At 41.6% G+C, this 17,430-nt stretch overlaps 1 protein-coding gene across 1 annotated transcript; it reads left to right on the top strand.

Annotated features, from left to right (window-relative positions):
- Positions 1–7,264: 7,264 nt before the first annotated feature.
- Positions 7,265–10,902, top strand: TRH (thyrotropin releasing hormone). The gene is made up of 3 exons (XM_048316246.1): positions 7,265–7,349; positions 8,359–8,576; positions 9,442–10,902. The coding sequence occupies exons 2-3, from the start codon at positions 8,381–8,383 to the stop codon at positions 10,014–10,016; spliced, it is 771 nt and encodes a 256-aa protein (XP_048172203.1). The 5' UTR covers positions 7,265–7,349; positions 8,359–8,380; the 3' UTR covers positions 10,017–10,902.
- Positions 10,903–17,430: the final 6,528 nt, after the last annotated feature.

Below are 17,430 nucleotides of genomic sequence, written 5' to 3'. Positions count from 1 at the left end.
AGCCTGTCAAGTTTTGGCTCCATAATATGCTGTTTAATATTGAAAAATCTGTCAGTAAACCAGTATGTGGCATTAATGTCATAATGCTTTGGTTTTGCTTCCTCATGGAACAATAAAACTATTTAGTCAAGACAAGCAACATGTTATTTATACACCTTTTGGCAACAGTTTTAATGCTATGTGGGATACTGCCCTTTCCTTCTAATATAATAGTTCCCTTTTTGGATTGAAATTGATGAGGAGAGCTGTGTATGTGTTCCATGTGGAATTTATTCAGTAATTCTATTAAGGGCTTCCTCACAAAGAAATAAATGTTCTCAATCTCCTTCAATACTCAACCTACTCATTATTTAAAACAGAAGGCCTAATCTCTCCCTATACTAAATTTCCTCAAAGGGTTTTCTATTAGTTTCAATGAATTCAAAGAATTAAGCTTCAACACTTTTATATTTGCAAAACTATGAAACTCTGGGGCTTACAGTCAGAGCAGAAGGTTTTGCCATTTCTGAAATTTTTGAGTGGGAGGGTGTCAATTGAAGGTTACACAGCCTTCAGAAGGGATCCTTTACATGTTCTTACCATGTTCAGGTCATGCTTCAAGTGCCATTCAGCATCAGCCAGCAGAACTTCTAATAATTTCACAAGATTCTCCAGGCCAATTCCTTCAGCTGGCTCTAACTAAAGTTTGCCCCCAAAAGGCCTCAGAGCTCACATCACAAACAAGTGTTTACCACTACAGACACTTGCACTAAGCAACAAGAGAAGTACCATGGTGGGGGCCTAGTGCTGGAAGAAACAGAACATGGTAGACAAGTTGTTGGGGTCCCTCCCCCGCCGTGTAGCCCTGGGAGAGGGGCCCTGAGGGCACAGACACGGGGCTTCCCTGCCCCTGCTCAGCCTCGTTCCCATTGGTTGGTTTGTGTTCCCTGCGCGGGCAGAAGGACCCTTGGTCCCGTGACTGGAACAGTTCCTCGGCAGAGCTCCGGCCATGCGGCTGGAGAAATAAACATCTCTGAAACAGCTAGCAAGAATCTGTCTGTCCATATATATTTCCTTTCCACGGGGCTCCTGGTTTGATATATGCGTGTTGCAGGATCCCCACTGCAACAAATGGTGGAGAATTGAGAGCAGAACGATCCCCGATCCCTAAGCGACTGATTTGTGTGAGTAAACCCTGGAAACTTTGGATTCCTCTTCTTGGTTTTGCTTTGCTATTCCATATCTGAACTATGGAGGAACCGTGGGAAGACTCTTGGCTCTCAGAGCCGCATATGGACATTTATCTTAAACTTAAAATGATTCTTGAACAACGATTTGTGAATTTTAGCTTGATTCAAGCTCAAAAAGAACTGAAACACTTCCTGGCATGGTTGTTTAAGAACTTTTTCTATGTTTCTTGGGATTTAATTCTTACGAAGGGCTTTTGGAAAACCGTTTGGACACAGTTAATACTGGAGTCAAAATATATGCCGATGGAAGAATATTTTCGTGAATATTATTTAGTTACCGAGACTGTTGAGCAATGTCAGCTGTGTCCTGGCGAAGGGAAGCCTGGCGCAGGGACCGAGCGGCCCAGGCCACGTGCGCCGAGCGCTCTGCGAGCAGCAGCGAGGCAGTTCCCGCGTACGGGCGGAGCCACGCGAGCCGCAGTGTCGGTGGCGGAGCGAGGCGCGGCGGGACCCGGCGGTGCCCGCCCGGTCCTGTGCAGCGCGTGGTGGAGCGAGCCCCGGGAACGCCCGACTGAGAGGGGCGGCGCGCGGGCGGCGGCTGGTGGCAGTGGCAGTGGAACGGAGCCGCGCCCAGCCGAAACGCGCGCTGGAGCAGGGCGCGGGGGGGTCATCGCTCGGGGGCCCGGCCGAGACGTGGGTGCAGCGCCCGGCATCGGCAGCGAAGCTGTGACCAGAGGAGGTGACACACGGAGAACTGAGCGGCACGGCCCGGCCCGGCCCGCACAGCCCCGAACGCGACCCCGGGAAGAGCGCGCAGGCACCAGCAGCCCCGACAATTCCAACACGGGAGCGACCGAAAGAGAGAGCAAAGACGCAGCGAGACAGAAAACAGCAGCCACTCGGAAAAAGGAAAAGATCATAGTAACTAAGATCTTAGGGATAGTAAAATGGTATAATGTTAAGCAAAATTATGGTTTTATAACAAGGTGTGACAACCAGCAAGACATATTCGTGCATAGAACTGCTATTAAAAAGAATAATCCTGAAAAATGCATCCCAAGCTTGGGAGATGGAGAGGTGGTGGAATTTAATATTGTACTAGGGAGAAAAGGGTTACAAGCATCGCAGGTCACTGGGCCTGATGGTGCTCCTGTAAAAGGCAGTATATATGCAAAAAATCGTAGTCATGTTAGACAATATCTCCATTGTAAGCCCTCCCTACAGTCTCCCTTTCCTAATCCCACCTTTCCCTTTTACCCTATGTCCTATTACCCCCAGTGTATTCCTAATCCGTTTTTTCATCCATGGTTTCCCTCACAAAACCATGCTTTTGCCAATTGTTTCCCCAAAAATCCCTTTCCAATGCCGAGTGGGGGATGAAAAGGGGGAGGGAAGAAGTTAAACCCTCTCCTGCCTCAGTTTCCCCACAAAGCATGCTCAGAGTTCTGTCTCCCTTCTGTCAGCCCTAAGATGTTCCAGAGAATCTGTTTGGACATTTAAAGACTCAGGAGGGTGGCTTGTTTTGTTTTGAAACTGTTCTTGTTATGTTTATCCAGTTGTTTTCATTCTCCTTTTATTAAAATAAAACGGGTGAGGTGTTGGGGTCCCTCCCCTGCCGTGTAGCCCTGGGAGAGGGGCCCTGAGGGCACAGACACGGGGCTACCCTGTCCCTGCTCAGCCTCGTTCCCATTGGTTGGTTTGTGTTCCCTGCGCGGGCAGAAGGACCCTTGGTGCCGTGACTGGAACAGTTCCTCGGCAGAGCCCCGGCCGTGCGGCTGGAGAAATAAACATCTCTCTGAAACAGCTATCAAGAATCTGTCTGTCCATATATATTTCCTTTCCACGGGACTCCTGGTTTGGTATATGCGTGTTGCAGGATCCCCACTGCAACAACAAGTTACCTTCGTTTCCCTTCCTAGATCTTATATTTGCAGCTAATGAAAATGAATGGGAAAGCTGTCCTTATTATTCTTCAAGGGTTTTGGTTTTGTGATGACTTGCAGCAAAACCAGCTGGGCTGTGATAAGCTGTGCTGCTGCCCACAGTGAAGCCCCCCTGGCTGGGTATGTCTGCACAAAGGGATCACTTTTGCTAACGCTGGCAGTGACCACAGTAGGCTGCATTTCAAAAACCTCCTTCACGTGTCATTACATCCACTCAGTACTGTCTAGGTCCATTTACTTAGCAAATGAATTTTGGGGACTAGTAGATAGAAGTTGCTTGGAACCCTGCCTTCAGTAATGACTAATATTTAAGACAAGGTTTGTAGATTAGGTATAATATATTGTGTTGTAGTGACATCTATTCCCATGAAAAGCAGACAGTTCTGGGGGATCACAAGTCCTTTTTTAGTACTAAGAGGAGAGACAGACTTTGAGATACGATTGCATTTCCTCAGGTCTAAGAAAAGTTTGTACTCCTGAAGGCTTGCCTCCCTTGTAAAACAATACTATGAGTCTAATAATAAACCATCTAAAGATCATTGTGGCTGTACATACTCTGGCACTCTGATGTCAAAATCAAAATCAAAATGAAGAAAAGCTGGAATTATATCTCTCACAAAAATACAATACATGCTCCTGCAGGGCAAACTATTTACCTGTTCCTATGCAGGAAGGATCATGTTAGGAAGATCACATGGAAAAAGAGAGTTGTCCACCTATTACTGATATCCATCTCCCTAATTTTCTGCCTGAGTAGTTCAATCAAGGAACAAACTGGGAGGAGTGATATGAACAAAGTGTGCTTTTACATTTTCCAGACTAAACAAAAGAGCTGATTTGCCTCTCACTTCTGTTAGCAAACAAATCATTCCTAATTCACAACACTGTTAACAAGAAGAAGTTCAGACAGAACAGCTTAGATTTGCAGTCATTGCAAGAAATACAATTCAGGAAATATCCAAGAGGATAAAGTTATTTAAAGAGATGAGGAGATTGAAACTACAGTCCTAGTGACAGTGTACAAGTAATAAAAATTAATGGGATGCCTTAAGTAGCCAGTGGAGGTTCTCAGCCTCTCAGTCTTGCACACAGAAGTAAGGTCACGTAGGTAACCTTTTAAATGAAAAAGATGTGTCTCTTGTGAGGTACTACCAAAAACCAAACCTGTTTTCAATAAAGGAATGCTAAGTGAATAGATTCTGGTGTCACTTCCTGACTTTAAAACTACTGATCTGTGACAAAGGGCAAACCACTTCAAAATTCAGCATCTCCTAGTGAAACTGGGATGCAGTGAAGCATTAATTCCAAACAAGAGTATTTTTTATTCCTATAGGTCAAGAAAAGCAGTTCCCACAACAACTTATATATTTCAGGATTCTTAGAGGGATGGCCATACTAAAAATGAGCTATGTACTTTGCTGACTTTCCGGCGGGGGAAGACATGCAGACAATCAATATGATTGGTAATGCAAGCTTCGTTTATTAGCGATACAGAGGCACTTATATAGTATCAGTATATATGCTTGTCAGTTCTTGATTGGTTTAAGCTTACAAAAGCACATCCTTACTTCTACATAATTGGGTTAGATAAAAGACTACATTTGGCAAGCTTCTATTATTTATGTTTTGTCTCGAGAGATCAAAAATCTTCCTCCCCTCTCATGGTCAGTACATCTTATCAGCACAGCACTGTACCTCCTAAAAACTCCCTTTTGGTTCTCAGGCCTGTTTCTCACGCAGGCATTTTCTCATGGAGGCTTTTTCTCATGCAGGCCTTTGCTTGCAGGCTTTTTCTTGTACAGTTCTGTTATTAACTTGTACCCTTTATCAATAATCCATGTCCCTGATCCTCTAACCATTCTCCAACAGTACTTCAGTTACTTACCTCCGACAGTTTCAACAGCAAGGCAGTCAAAGTAAGACGTAAAAATTAAAAAATCTGCCAAGGAGAACTTTCTACTTGACTCCAGGCTGTCATAGCTGACTAACTGCACAAAACATGAGTGTCTGTATTCTTTAAAACAGAGATCAGACTTGGGATAGGAGCAGGTTTTTTCATTATTCACCTTCATTTTTAGGGACCAACTGTGTGGCCAGTGACAGCCCCAATGCTAAGGCCCCACTGCTGTGAACACCAACACTGAGCTGGACAAGTGCTCAGCACAAGCAGAGGCACCAAGCTCCTGGTGATGTGTGGTTAGTGACTGCAGTCAGCAATACAAGCAACATGTTGGGGAGGGGAGGAACACAGACCTCAGTTCATGCAGATCACATGTAAGGGTCTGACTCTGGTTTTGGAGAGGAGTTGTCTGCCTCCCAGTTTCTTAATTTAGAAGCCCTTTGAAAAGCTGGGGTGCCCTTGAGAATGTTTAGAAGAAAAATAAGGAACTTCCTCAACAGAGCTGATACAAGAGATCGAGGGACTTGATGCACCTGTGATAAAATACAGCAGTTAGACAAAGGGGTTGAGGATCACAGTGGTGCTGAAATGCTGTATTTAGGTATGAAATGTAGTAGTTCAACATCTCAGTGCAATTCTAGAACCTACCACAGACTTACATGCCGCCTGGGAGCCAAACCCTGTGCTGACACAAGCTCTGGGCAAGTCTGGGGTATCCATGCATTTGTGACAAGACAAAAATGTATAGCTTGGAAGACTTTGGAGTTTGAGAAAACAAACTCTCCCTTCTACCCATGAATTCATCTCAGTGTCATGAGTAATTGTGCAGTGAGGGGGAGGAAAGAACATTTACACTTATAAAATAAACCTCCAGAAATCTTTTAAATAGAAAAATCACCTGCAGGGAAAATGAAACTGAAAAAAAAGTGGCTGGAAAAAAGCCAAACAAAACTCTAAAAGGAAGGATATCATATTAAAAAGAGACAGTTTTCCAGCTGTGAAATAGAAAAAGGACATTTTTCATGAAAATAACCCGACTCCTTGAGGTGCTTAATTTTAACTTTCTTCCTTTAAACAAAGCATTAAAACTCTACTAAATTAGTCCAAAATAAGATAAAAATACCTCTGAACAAGGAGGTAAAGCTGGTCAGGCAGGAAGTCCTGGGCATTCCACTGTGAATATAATTTTGCACCTGCTGAGGAGCTTTGCATGGGGATGTAATTGTAACACAGGACTTCATCCATGTTCTCTAAAGATAAGCTCAAAAGTGTCAAGAAGCAGATTTTAATGAGAATGAAACCAGGCAGTTTCCCATTTTATCAATGCCCACTTTCATTTACAGGGCAACACAGTAATTGTTTAAACTCAGGTATCGTGCCGGAGAGACCTTAAGGAGTTATTACACCTAGGAAATGCCAAGCAGCTGTGCAGTACTGTGTGGAGCAATATCTTAAATAGACAGATGGGTTAGAGACCAGAGAGTCTTATTTCTAGTTACAATAGTACAATGCTTTTTGAAGCACGTAGCAGCAACATAAACACGTTTTAATACTTAATGCTGTGCACGCCATATTCTAAAATACTCTGTGGAAGCTTATGCCAAGAAAATACGGAATTGTATGCCAGAAACTGTATTGTGTCATTCAGAACAAGAACCCATGTTCTTATACACTTAATACATTTATTTAAATATAATCCATTACATTTTTGCCACAGGCTCTTAAATTTCTGTTTTGATGCTACTGAAGTAGAGTAACTATATGGTTTCCTCTCACATCAGTGAAATCAGTAAATAAATAGTGAGGGATAAAAAAGAACATATGCCAATTGTCTTTCTTGCCTAGCCTAATTAATTACCTACCTCTCTGCATCTACTCCAAAACCCTTGCTTAGTAGAGGACAAACAAGCTTAGTTTTGTTAAGCAAAGAAAACCTCCTTTTCTTTATGCTGAGTTACATAAAATTCAACATAATCTCTTCAGAGAATGGGAAAATAATTTCTGGGAGTCGAGCATGGCCATATGGAGGCCAGCAGATAACTGTGTGAATCTTAAAATGAATTCAAAATGTAGCTCTCTGAGAGCAGGAAAAAAACAAACAAAAAAAAAGAACACATCATATCCCTTAAATTACCTCAGAGCTATTTGCATAAAGGGTCCAGAGGCAGTACAGTATAAGTACAGAGATGTGAGCCATCCAGAGAGCACACAGCAACGCTTCTGTTGGGTACTCCGTGTGCCTGCGGCAGCAAAAGGGCAACTCTGAAGCTCAGAGGCACAAACAGCTTTAAAGGACTTGGCAGATGCATCAAGCAAAAATCTGAAACTACAAATCAGGTAATTAATCAAGTAATTTCCTTTTTAGCAGATTCTACCTTTCTGTCTAAAGATTGCTCTGAGTCAAACAGCCTATGCAATGTTCTTAGGGCTGTTACTCAAGGATTTCATCAGAAGTAATAAAAACCTGCCAATAAGTAAGGTAATAAACTTATTCTCTATTTTAGATATTTGTAGGACTTCATAAAACTGTGCATTTCTTTTATGTTCTGAAGATATAATTAAGCTAAATGACTGCTATAGTAGTATTAAAGATGTATTCCATTCTACTGAAGGAACTCTGCTTACTGTAAAATAAATCCCTAAGTGTGTTAGGAATTCAGTGCTAGCTAGAAGAAATAGAAAAATACTTGGTATCTTGGCAAGAGGTAATAGAGGATACAATTATTATTATGTCTCTGAAAAAAGTATGAGGTACTTCCCTAATTTCTTTCCATGCAAGAAATCCCCCTGCCCCACAGAGCATAGCTGTCTTCTTATCCTGACAAATACCCAGGCACATGGCTACTTTAAATGTATAAAAAACCCCAGTTAAAAACTAGGGGATTATTTAGGTCTGGCTTTAACTAAAGGTGGAATGGAATTGCTGCTAATCCCAGTATCATTTTAAAATGAACCCTTAGCAAAGGGAATTGCCTGGTGGAAATAGCAGGTGTAGGTGTCTGTACCTTGTGGGTACATAGTTCAAGGGGGAAATTAAGTTTGCCTCTTGGCAGACAGCAGAGTAAAATCACTGTTTTCAGAATCACCTGTGCCTTAGGATGTTCATATCATATTTATTCTGCCAGAAAAATGAACAACTGCCTGGTTTTAATTATGAAGAATTTAGATCCTTTGGAGGATAAAAAACAAACTGAGAGGTTAGTAACAGAAATGAGGAAAGACCCTAAGAGACTTCAATCCCTGCAGCAGTGCCATATTTGTTTTTTTCAGTGTCTGGAAATATTCCTGTTATTGCTAGGTTTGCTTGCTCCATCCTCCTCCCCTGTTGTTCTCTGTCCAATGGAAGTTGCAGGAACCCCTGTCCCACAATGCCATCTATCCAGCTGTCACTGCTACTCCTCTGCTTGACCTTGTGTGGTGTTTGCTTCAATGGGGGACATCTCCTTCCAGAGGAGAGTGAGAACATGGGAAGAAGTCCCCTGGATGACATCCTTCAGAGATCTGAAAGCCTCATTCTTCAGTCTGTCCTCAAGAAAGCTGAAAAGGAAGAAGAGATTAATAAAGGTATATATTCCACTGGGGACACCCATTTGGTGATGGTATAGCACTTGGCTGAGATCATTAGATCCAAGGTATCATTTCCAGGTTCTGATGTTCACACTTAGCACTAGAACTAAGGGGAGGGGAAGGATAAGAGGGCTGCTGCAATACACTGACAGTTCTTCAAAGGTGCTTTCTTCTCTAAGATCTCTTTTCTCAGGAAAGGCCGTACTATCACTAAGCAGCTGCTGCATAATAAAACAGTAGAAGCCTGTCACAGAAAACCTGCTTGTCTGGCAGGTACTTCCCTAGGGAAGCTCTAAGAGGACCCATGAAGGACATTCTGCAGTTGTGGATCCTATACCTAATGTAAATTCGAGGTGGGGGTGCTGCCATTCACCTACTACCTCAATCCTTCCTACTCCCCAGGAAAAGTGGGCTTTTTCCATGGCTGGGAATGCTAGAGGCTGCTTCACTGTCTGCAGCTCCTACCTTGTAGATGCTCTGCTACCACTAGTCACAGCAGTGGAAGATCAGACTCAGGGATTGCAAGAAACACCACATAGGTGCCTGCCAGCAAAAAGGAGCACAGGGTCCTTCCACAGTGGAAGATGAGCTGGCCCCAAGGGCCCACAGGAAAAGCCATCTTCCCTCTTTGCATCAATGCTGAGAATTGGTTGTGTTGATCCAAGACCTGAAATACTAAGAAGAGCTTAAGAATGAGTAAGAGATACTAATATGACTGTTATGACTGTTATGACTGTTAGCTGGAAAAACTGAGTTGGCTTTCAAAGAGCAACAGATTATGATCCTGCTCCACAAATTCCTATTACAACTTCCTTAGTCAGTATTATGGGGTCTCATTAACGTTATTCTTTTCCTTGGACAGAATCAAATGCCCCTCTGCTACAATGGCTTTCCAAAAGACAACACCCTGGGAAAAAGTACCTAAGCAACCTGGAGAAGAGACAGCATCCTGGAAAAAGAGATGTTGAGAAAGACACATCTTATGGAGACATTCAGAAGAGGCAGCATCCAGGAAAAAGAGACATAGATGACCTTGGTATCTATCTGGAGCTGAAAAGGCAACAGCCTCCTGGCAGAAAGTCACTGTTGGATCAGTTTGCTAACAGCCCTAGGGCACAGCTAACCTACATGAATGAGTTATCCAAAAGAGAACATCGAGGCAGAAGATATCCTATGTACAAGCACCAGCATCCCAGCGAAAGAGGCTGGAATTATGAGGTAGACCTATATGGTGAGAAACACCAGCATCCTGGAAAAAGGCACTGGAATTCTGACAGCTCAGATGATACAGGCCCCTGCAACCTTCAGGGGTCATTTACCTGTCACAAAGGCAGCTTGTTGCTTGATTTAGTAGAAGATGTTAACAGAGACAGGGTAGAAGAAAAGCGTCAGCACCCAGGAAAGAGATCAGCATGGGAGAGTGAAACAGAGGAATAAGAAAATAATTGTGTAGCATTTGCATTTGGTGAAGTAAACTGCCAGATCACCAAAACATTCCATTCACTCCCTTTTGGCTTCCTGTTGCTGACCTCTGCACCTATCTTTCAGTGTGTTAATGTTCCCATCCAAGTTAATAGCTTTGTCACACACTTAAAGCAAAGGAACCATCTGAATGGAAAAGGCAAGTACTGAGAATCTTCAACTCCCCCACTTTAGGAAGAGTGCTTATTTTCTTAGGAGCTCAGACCCCAGAAAAATCCAGCTATGTGTTCCTAAATTAATAAAACAGGCTCTTAAATTTCTGTTCTGATGCTACTGAAGTAGAATAACTATATGGTTTCCTCTCACATCAGTGAAATCAGTAAATAAATAGTGAGGGAGAAAAAGGAACATATGCAAATTGTTTCAAAATGAAATAGAGCAGGTTTTCAGTTCTAAATGATAACATTCTGGAGACCTGAGTCCTTGTACACTATAACCTGTCCAGACAGTAAGCACTATAAAGAGACAGAAACAGTTTCAACTGGAACAAAACAGATGAGTGACTTCACAGTTTGACTTGGAACTGGCACAGGAAAACCTTTTACACCTAAGAGGCTACAGACTGCAAAGGGTTAATGCATCCCTGAACATCTCAAGCACACATTGTGACCCTCCTGACTGTGTACAGCCCACACTAGAACTCCCACCCTGGTGTGTCCACACTTCAGTCATGCCACTTGAAAACATCCCTTCTCCTCAGACAATTAATAATAAAGAGATCCTTTCCTTCCAGTGAGGATTTCTGATTTCTCTCCTCTCAAAGGAATGCTTTTATTTTCTGTGGTCAGACTTTCAAAAGTGTTCCTTTGATATGAATTATCCAATAAACATGAATAGTCAACTCTGGTGTCCTTATTGGTTGTGCAAACACAGTGCAGTAATGTGAAAAACATACAACCAACTCAAGCTAAATAAATTAACATCAAAGTGTATTTTTTTACATACAATCTCCTTGCATGTTGGTGGTCAGCACACGCTTGTACTTAAAACTGTTCCATTACTGAAGTAGAAGGATGATAGACTCCCTTTTCAAATCTTCCACCTGTATGACACACAAAACTATGTGTCTGGGCTAAACTCACAGCAGTCGTGTCGCCCACTTCACAGGGAACTTGATGAGAAGCTGATTTCCTGTTTGTGGGTCTAAACAATAGATTTACTGATTTTTGCAATTGATATGCAGTTACTGAGCACACTGAGTTACTCATATCACTTCTTGTTCATTCAAAGAGGTTACAGCACATCAATATTTTGCTAGAATGTTATTTTTACGAACAAATGAGTAAATTTTCCACCAACATTCATCCTCAATACCATTGAGACACATTAGCTGACTTGGAGCACCTCAGTTACAGAAGTCAGCTTTGCCATATGGTTTAGCTACCCTGAAGAAAAATAATTAATCATGTCACAAGTTTCACTGAAGGTAGATGCTCACAAGCTGATCAACACTTCAGATGGTCTATCAAACAATTTTTAACTTTGGAGGTAATATGCTGTTCAGTATGCGACAACGGGCACACCTCTTCTATTGACAGGGGGTTTCTACTAAACAAGTGCTGAAGAAATCCTTAGAGAAGATAGCTGGGGACATTCCATATACTTCAACTTCTTTCAGCACACTTTCTATTTATGATGCCTTTAAAAATGTTTCATTTGCATTTTATCAGGGAAAAAAGATTACTCTGAAGGATACCATTTCATATACCATTTTTGGCAATGAATGAATGCTGTTTAAACCCTGGGGAACACTGCTTGCTATGAAATGTTCAAAATAAGTGAAAAACATGAATGAAAAAATTATCAAGTAGGTAAACATGGGTGACAGCAAGGATTACATATTTCAAAAGTTCTTTTTTTTTTAAAATAACTCAATGTAGTATTTCAAATTGTCCAGATTTTTTTTTTTAATCAAAAGGACATTTTCTCCCAGTATCTGCATGAAAATTTCATTTCTATTTATTAATTTCTTCCTGTTATCTGCAATGTTGCAGACATACTAAGAGGCCAAGTACACTCTTTCTCCTACAGACATCATTCTCAGAGCACTGACTGCCACTGGGGATTTGACACTTTTGTGATTATGAAGCCTATACAAGCACAAGTTCGAAGTTAAGTATTTGTCAGATTTATCCAGACCCTAAAAGCTTTTTGGCTCTGGAGTTTGGCTAAGGGACTAAACAGAAAATAGCCAGCTTTTATACTATAATGCTATGCTTCTTTGAATAGTAAGTATAGTGCAATCTCTTAGCAATATGTTTAGTTATAAGAATTTGTTAATTGCACATCTCTCTCATCATCTTATTTTTATTGTATACCTTCCCCTAACTGTCACTTTTTATTAGAACTTAAGAGAATTTAGTATCCATGCAAACATTCACAAGTAACTAGCTTTGCTCTGTCACTCACACTGTGACAACTGCAGAACCAGGCCTTGCAGTTGCACAGTTCCCTGAGGAGGTGCACTACCTGTCTGTCAAGCAGGCTGGGGCTCTTCAATGAGAACAAACCAGCAGCAGACTTGGTACAAAGGTCATGGAAGTCAGTAGAAAAATCTCCTCTGCAGAATCTGAATTAAATCCACAGAGCAAAGCCGTGCAATGGCCCTAATGTGGCAGCAGTCATGCAAAATCTTATTTCCAGCTTTAATTGAGACTAAAACAACCTCGCCAGATGAGTTTTTTGTTGATTCCACTACAGTTTTATATTTCTGGGTATTACCAGTTACTGAGACATAAGGGAGTTTGATTCCTAAAGCACAGATTTTACTTCAAAACGAGCTTTGTTTTTAATGGGAGCAGAAAGTTCATGTGAATCAGCTGTATAGTTAATATTTCCTGCAACTATTTTCAACACCTCTCACTATTACTGTTCTACGCCCCCCCCCCACACACTTATGAGCCTTGACCTCTTTGCTGACCCACTGTAATTAGTAAGGGCTGAGTGTTTCCAAGGGACATATGGCGCCAATGAACACGTTTATTACTACTTATAATGGCTCATCAGTTGAAAAAGTTTGAAAAAAGTTTGAAAAAAGTATCATCATCACAGATAAAGTAGAGTCACTGCTTCCCTGGTAACTCACCAGTTAACATCAAAGGGTCTCAGCTGCAAGTTTAAAGCATCACTCAGGACATTGTTATAAATAAAAAATATGATCTAAAGAAGTCAAGTGGAGAATGCAAGAGGGATGAGGCTGTGTGAGGTCTAGATTGTACAGAGACATGACACAAAAAATGAAGACAGCGAAATCCTTTTGATTTTAGGAAAGGGGTATGTGGACTATCAGCATTAGGGTGCAGAAGCCTCTCTCCCCTTCCAGTAAGAACAACATGAACTCCCCACTCCTGCAGGGTAATGAGGAAGGGGTGGACACAGAGACCTTCAACAAAACCAGATGGGAAACTCCTTGAGAAAAATGAATTAATCTACCTGCCTTAAGATTACTTTTAGACCTGTGTAAAGACATTCATGCTTTGTTTCCTTGATGAAACCAATACAGCTTAAAAGTCCTAAGAAGGAAACCAAGGAAAGGACATTTGTCAGGTACCAGACAATTCACCTTGTCTGCTTCCACAAGATGGAAGGAGCACCAGCTGAAGGAGTGTTACTAGATCATAAATTGTACTGGTATGCTAGAGCGGGATACCAGTTTCTGATAGAGATGGGGCATGACAGATACCAATATAATGGAATGATCCCAGCCAAAAGGTGAAAACAGCTCTTGAATGTATTTCAGCCACTGTGGTTTGTACTGATGGCCAGTGAACCAGACAAGACAACAGTATGTCACAGAAGAGTTGAGAGACGGAAGCAACACCTTCCTCACTTACAGCTAACATTCCCTCACATTCTTCCTGTTCATATGCATTGGAAAGAGGGGGAATCTGGACTGAATAAATTGCACAAATACCCCTGCAAAATGGAATAGGGGTAAATGAGGATCCAACATGCCATAGTTAGTTGACATCCTCACTCTGTAATGGATGTAATGAATATGATGCAGCATAGACAATTTAATAGTTGATTGGTATAAGGAAAACATTAGATTATGACTGGGAAAACTAGGGAAAGTGATCTGAAGAATCTACTTGAAATATGTTTGCTGATTTAGAGTAATTTTCACAGATAAGCATATGTTTCCACCATAAATTCCCTCTTGATTTTGAAGCTCGTACTGTGTGGGGTGTCTGAAGTTTTGTAAAAAAAGAAGAGGAAGAGGAGAAAAGTCAAGACAGATGAAAAATATAGTAAGAATTTATGAACGGTTCTCTGAGCTAAAGCAGTCAAGACAAAAAGCAAGCTCTTTGAACAAGCAAGTGGTGTTGAACAAGAAAGCAACAACAACAACCCTGCAAAAAAATCATAAATCATTTCCTGTCAAATACCAACTGGTGGGGGTATTCTGCTTATTGCTTTTAGACATGCTGTCTTCAATAAGGGGATTGGTTGTTGCACAAGTCTGTAGACAAAAGAGAAGACAAGAGATGCTAGAAGAGACAGCACCCAAATGTGGTGTACTTGACATTTGAAATGAGCCTTGAACGGAATCCAGGCACTGCGGTGTACAGCTCTTACAGTTAAACCATTAAATTAAATGTAAATGCAAAGGAATTCTGAATCTTCCTATCTCTCTTCCTCATAATTCGCCTACTTTATGTAAGTGCTGCCATTCCATGGCACTCAGGACCAATATGACACTCAGCAGCAATATGACAGATTATTCAGCAGTGTTAAGAGACCAAACAAATTTGAGATGATGACTGGCTTGCAGGTACCGAAGTAGTTAATTGACAAATCAGATAAAAGGGGATCAACAAGTAGTCAGCTGCCACTCTTACAAACCATCAGGCTGTCAGTTTGGATTGATGAGACTGCAAACACAGTAAAAATCATGGGTTTGGCATAGAAATGTAGCTTCTATCCCGTCTACACAGACTAATTAAACAGATTTGTTATGTATCAAAATGTTCAGTATAAGCAACTCGAGTATATTGAATATATGAGCTTTGGTAAACTGAACAGCAATATGAAAATATTTTAGTTCTCCGAACAAAATGAAAAATACAGGAAATTCTGGTTTAGATCCACCTAAACAAACAAACAAAAACATTTTCTCTGATAAATTAAAATCAAAGATCATTAACGTTGTAGGTTTGTGCTAATGTTGAGGTTCATGCTATGCATTTCAGTGTTAAAGAGATTTAAAATGAATTTTAAAAAAATCTATCATTAAATTATAAAATTGAATTTAGGCCAATTTAAAAAACAGCATTAAGTTAAATTAACTGACCATTTAGTTTAGGGAATATTTACAAAGAACATTCTGATTTTCCCAAGAACAGTCTGATTTTTCACTCTGCTTACACTCTACTTACAAAGTCTATATTGAACTCAACGCTGTTAAATTTCAGATATTTTAAACCTTTTTTTCAGTAAGTCATTTTTGTAAAGAACATGCTACTTGAATACCTTGAGAAGTAGACAGGCATAATTTGCATTTACCTCTCCTGTGCTGAGAGCAGATTCCATTGCTAAACATTCTAAATGGCACTGAAGTTATTACAAGAAGTCGGAGAACACAGGTGACCCCAACTGGAACACATTTCTGATAGGGCTGTGCCATGGCTATGGGGCCAACTGTGTCCCCTTCCTCAGCCATACTCCCACTGAAGTTTCTCGGACATCAGTAGCAATGACCAACTTAGCAACAGACCAGGTGCTAAAATTCACAGTTAAGACTTAACACAACACACAAATATATTTTACAACTTATTTACTCACTGTTTGCCAAAGGATCTTGAATGCAGCAGAGGAGGAGTTACCTAACAGATGTGGGGTTTTGTTGGCTGAGCTTTTATATCCCAGTGGCAGGATGGGGCCGTACAGGTCTGACTTTGCTGCTGGAGCAAGTCCTTCTGTGCTACTGCTTGTTTGCATTCATTCACTGTGAGCCATTACTGATACAAATGCAGTCCCCAAGAGCACCTGTAGAATTGCAGAAAGGTTTAATTTGTCCCCAAAACCTCTTCCTATTGCAACTAGCTGGATGAAAACAAATTAACTTTTGAAGCACTGTAAACTGAACTGCTTTAGACTGACCTGAATGTTTTCACTTTGTGAACACTCTTTGTATGGGGAAGTGTGATGAGCCTGACCAAATAACAGCAGCTAAAATATTCTTGTTTACACCAGCACAAACCTAGATCATGCTCAACATCTGTTAAGGGACACAGAAGCTCAAATTTCCCTTTGGGAGCAAACTGTACCATTCCACACATCACTGTATCTGGCATAACTTTGTAATATCAGTTCTCTAATTGTCTCTGAGATGTTCCCAGTAAGTCTAATACTCTCATAAAGACCCAAATCATACTGAGCAGGTGCAGTCACTTCTTGGGGAAGGAGTTCTTCAGGACGGGGTAAAGATCATTTGTATTCAGAAACAGGCAAAAAAGTGGCATTTTCCTTTAAAAATATTGAGTGAAATTTCTTTTCAAGAGTGATTGATACTACACGGTGTTTTATCAGTACTTGAAAAAGATTAATCTGGTGAGACGTGTTCTCATATGTGTGGTCAAATGTAGAACATGCAAAGGAGCACAATTAACTGAAGATTCGGTGAAATGTTTGATTTCTCGCACACGTGCCAGCATGCCATCATCCTCCTCGCAACTCACTGCAGGCAGCCCTCACTGCGTGGTTTGTATTCCAAGAGGAGGCCACCAGACTTCAATTGTTCTATTTACCACTTCAATTAGCCTTTAAGACTTTATTTTTGAAAAAGAGCAGTTACTGAAGCTGTGGAGAGACAGGGTTAAGGAAAGAGCTTGCTCTTCTATACCACCTTACGCCTGATTCTTACTACTTGGGAACGGCAGGAAAGGATGGACTGCCCGGGTCAACAGGGCTCACAGCTTACAGGCAGGACAAAAACCTTTACAGCTAAAGCCTGTGAAATGCACGGCCGAGGCCCCCACAGGCCCTCGGCTGCTCTCAGACGTGCTTGTTGTGCCATCTAGTGACTGCCACGTCTCCCATCCCTTCACCCACCCCTTTTTCTGCCCCTTCCCTGCACATTCGTGACAAATGACGCACATGAAACAGGAACCAGAAAACTGAAATGCCGACAGAAACCTCCCCACGAGCTCTGCACCTACATGGATCTTGCAGTTCTTCTAGAGACACGTGCATTGCTGTAGTGTTCTTTCACTGTTCAGTGAGTTATAACTCATTGCCTCAACAGAGGATAGAAGGGGCAAGGAACAGCAAAGGTGGCACAGGTATGGCTCACCGCCAGGAAACTGCCCAGCTCCAGCAAATCCAGGGGGACGACACCACAGCACGCGAATCCTCTAAGGCACTGAGC

This window comes from Corvus hawaiiensis, chromosome 11 (assembly GCF_020740725.1).
Source record: "Corvus hawaiiensis isolate bCorHaw1 chromosome 11, bCorHaw1.pri.cur, whole genome shotgun sequence".
NCBI classification, from domain to species: domain Eukaryota; kingdom Metazoa; phylum Chordata; class Aves; order Passeriformes; family Corvidae; genus Corvus; species Corvus hawaiiensis.
Note: the sequence above shows the minus strand (reverse complement) of the source record. Positions and strands in the feature narration are given on the sequence as shown.

What these genes read in the sequence shown, in the direction of transcription:
- TRH (XM_048316246.1), top strand. Translation starts at nt 8,381, where the DNA reads ATGCCATCTATCCAGCTGTCACTGCTACTCCTCTGCTTGACCTTGTGT. An exon ending in GGAAGAAGAGATTAATAAAG is followed by an intron (nt 8,577 to 9,441) that starts GTATATATTCCA and finishes TTCCTTGGACAG; the next exon opens with AATCAAATGCCCCTCTGCTA.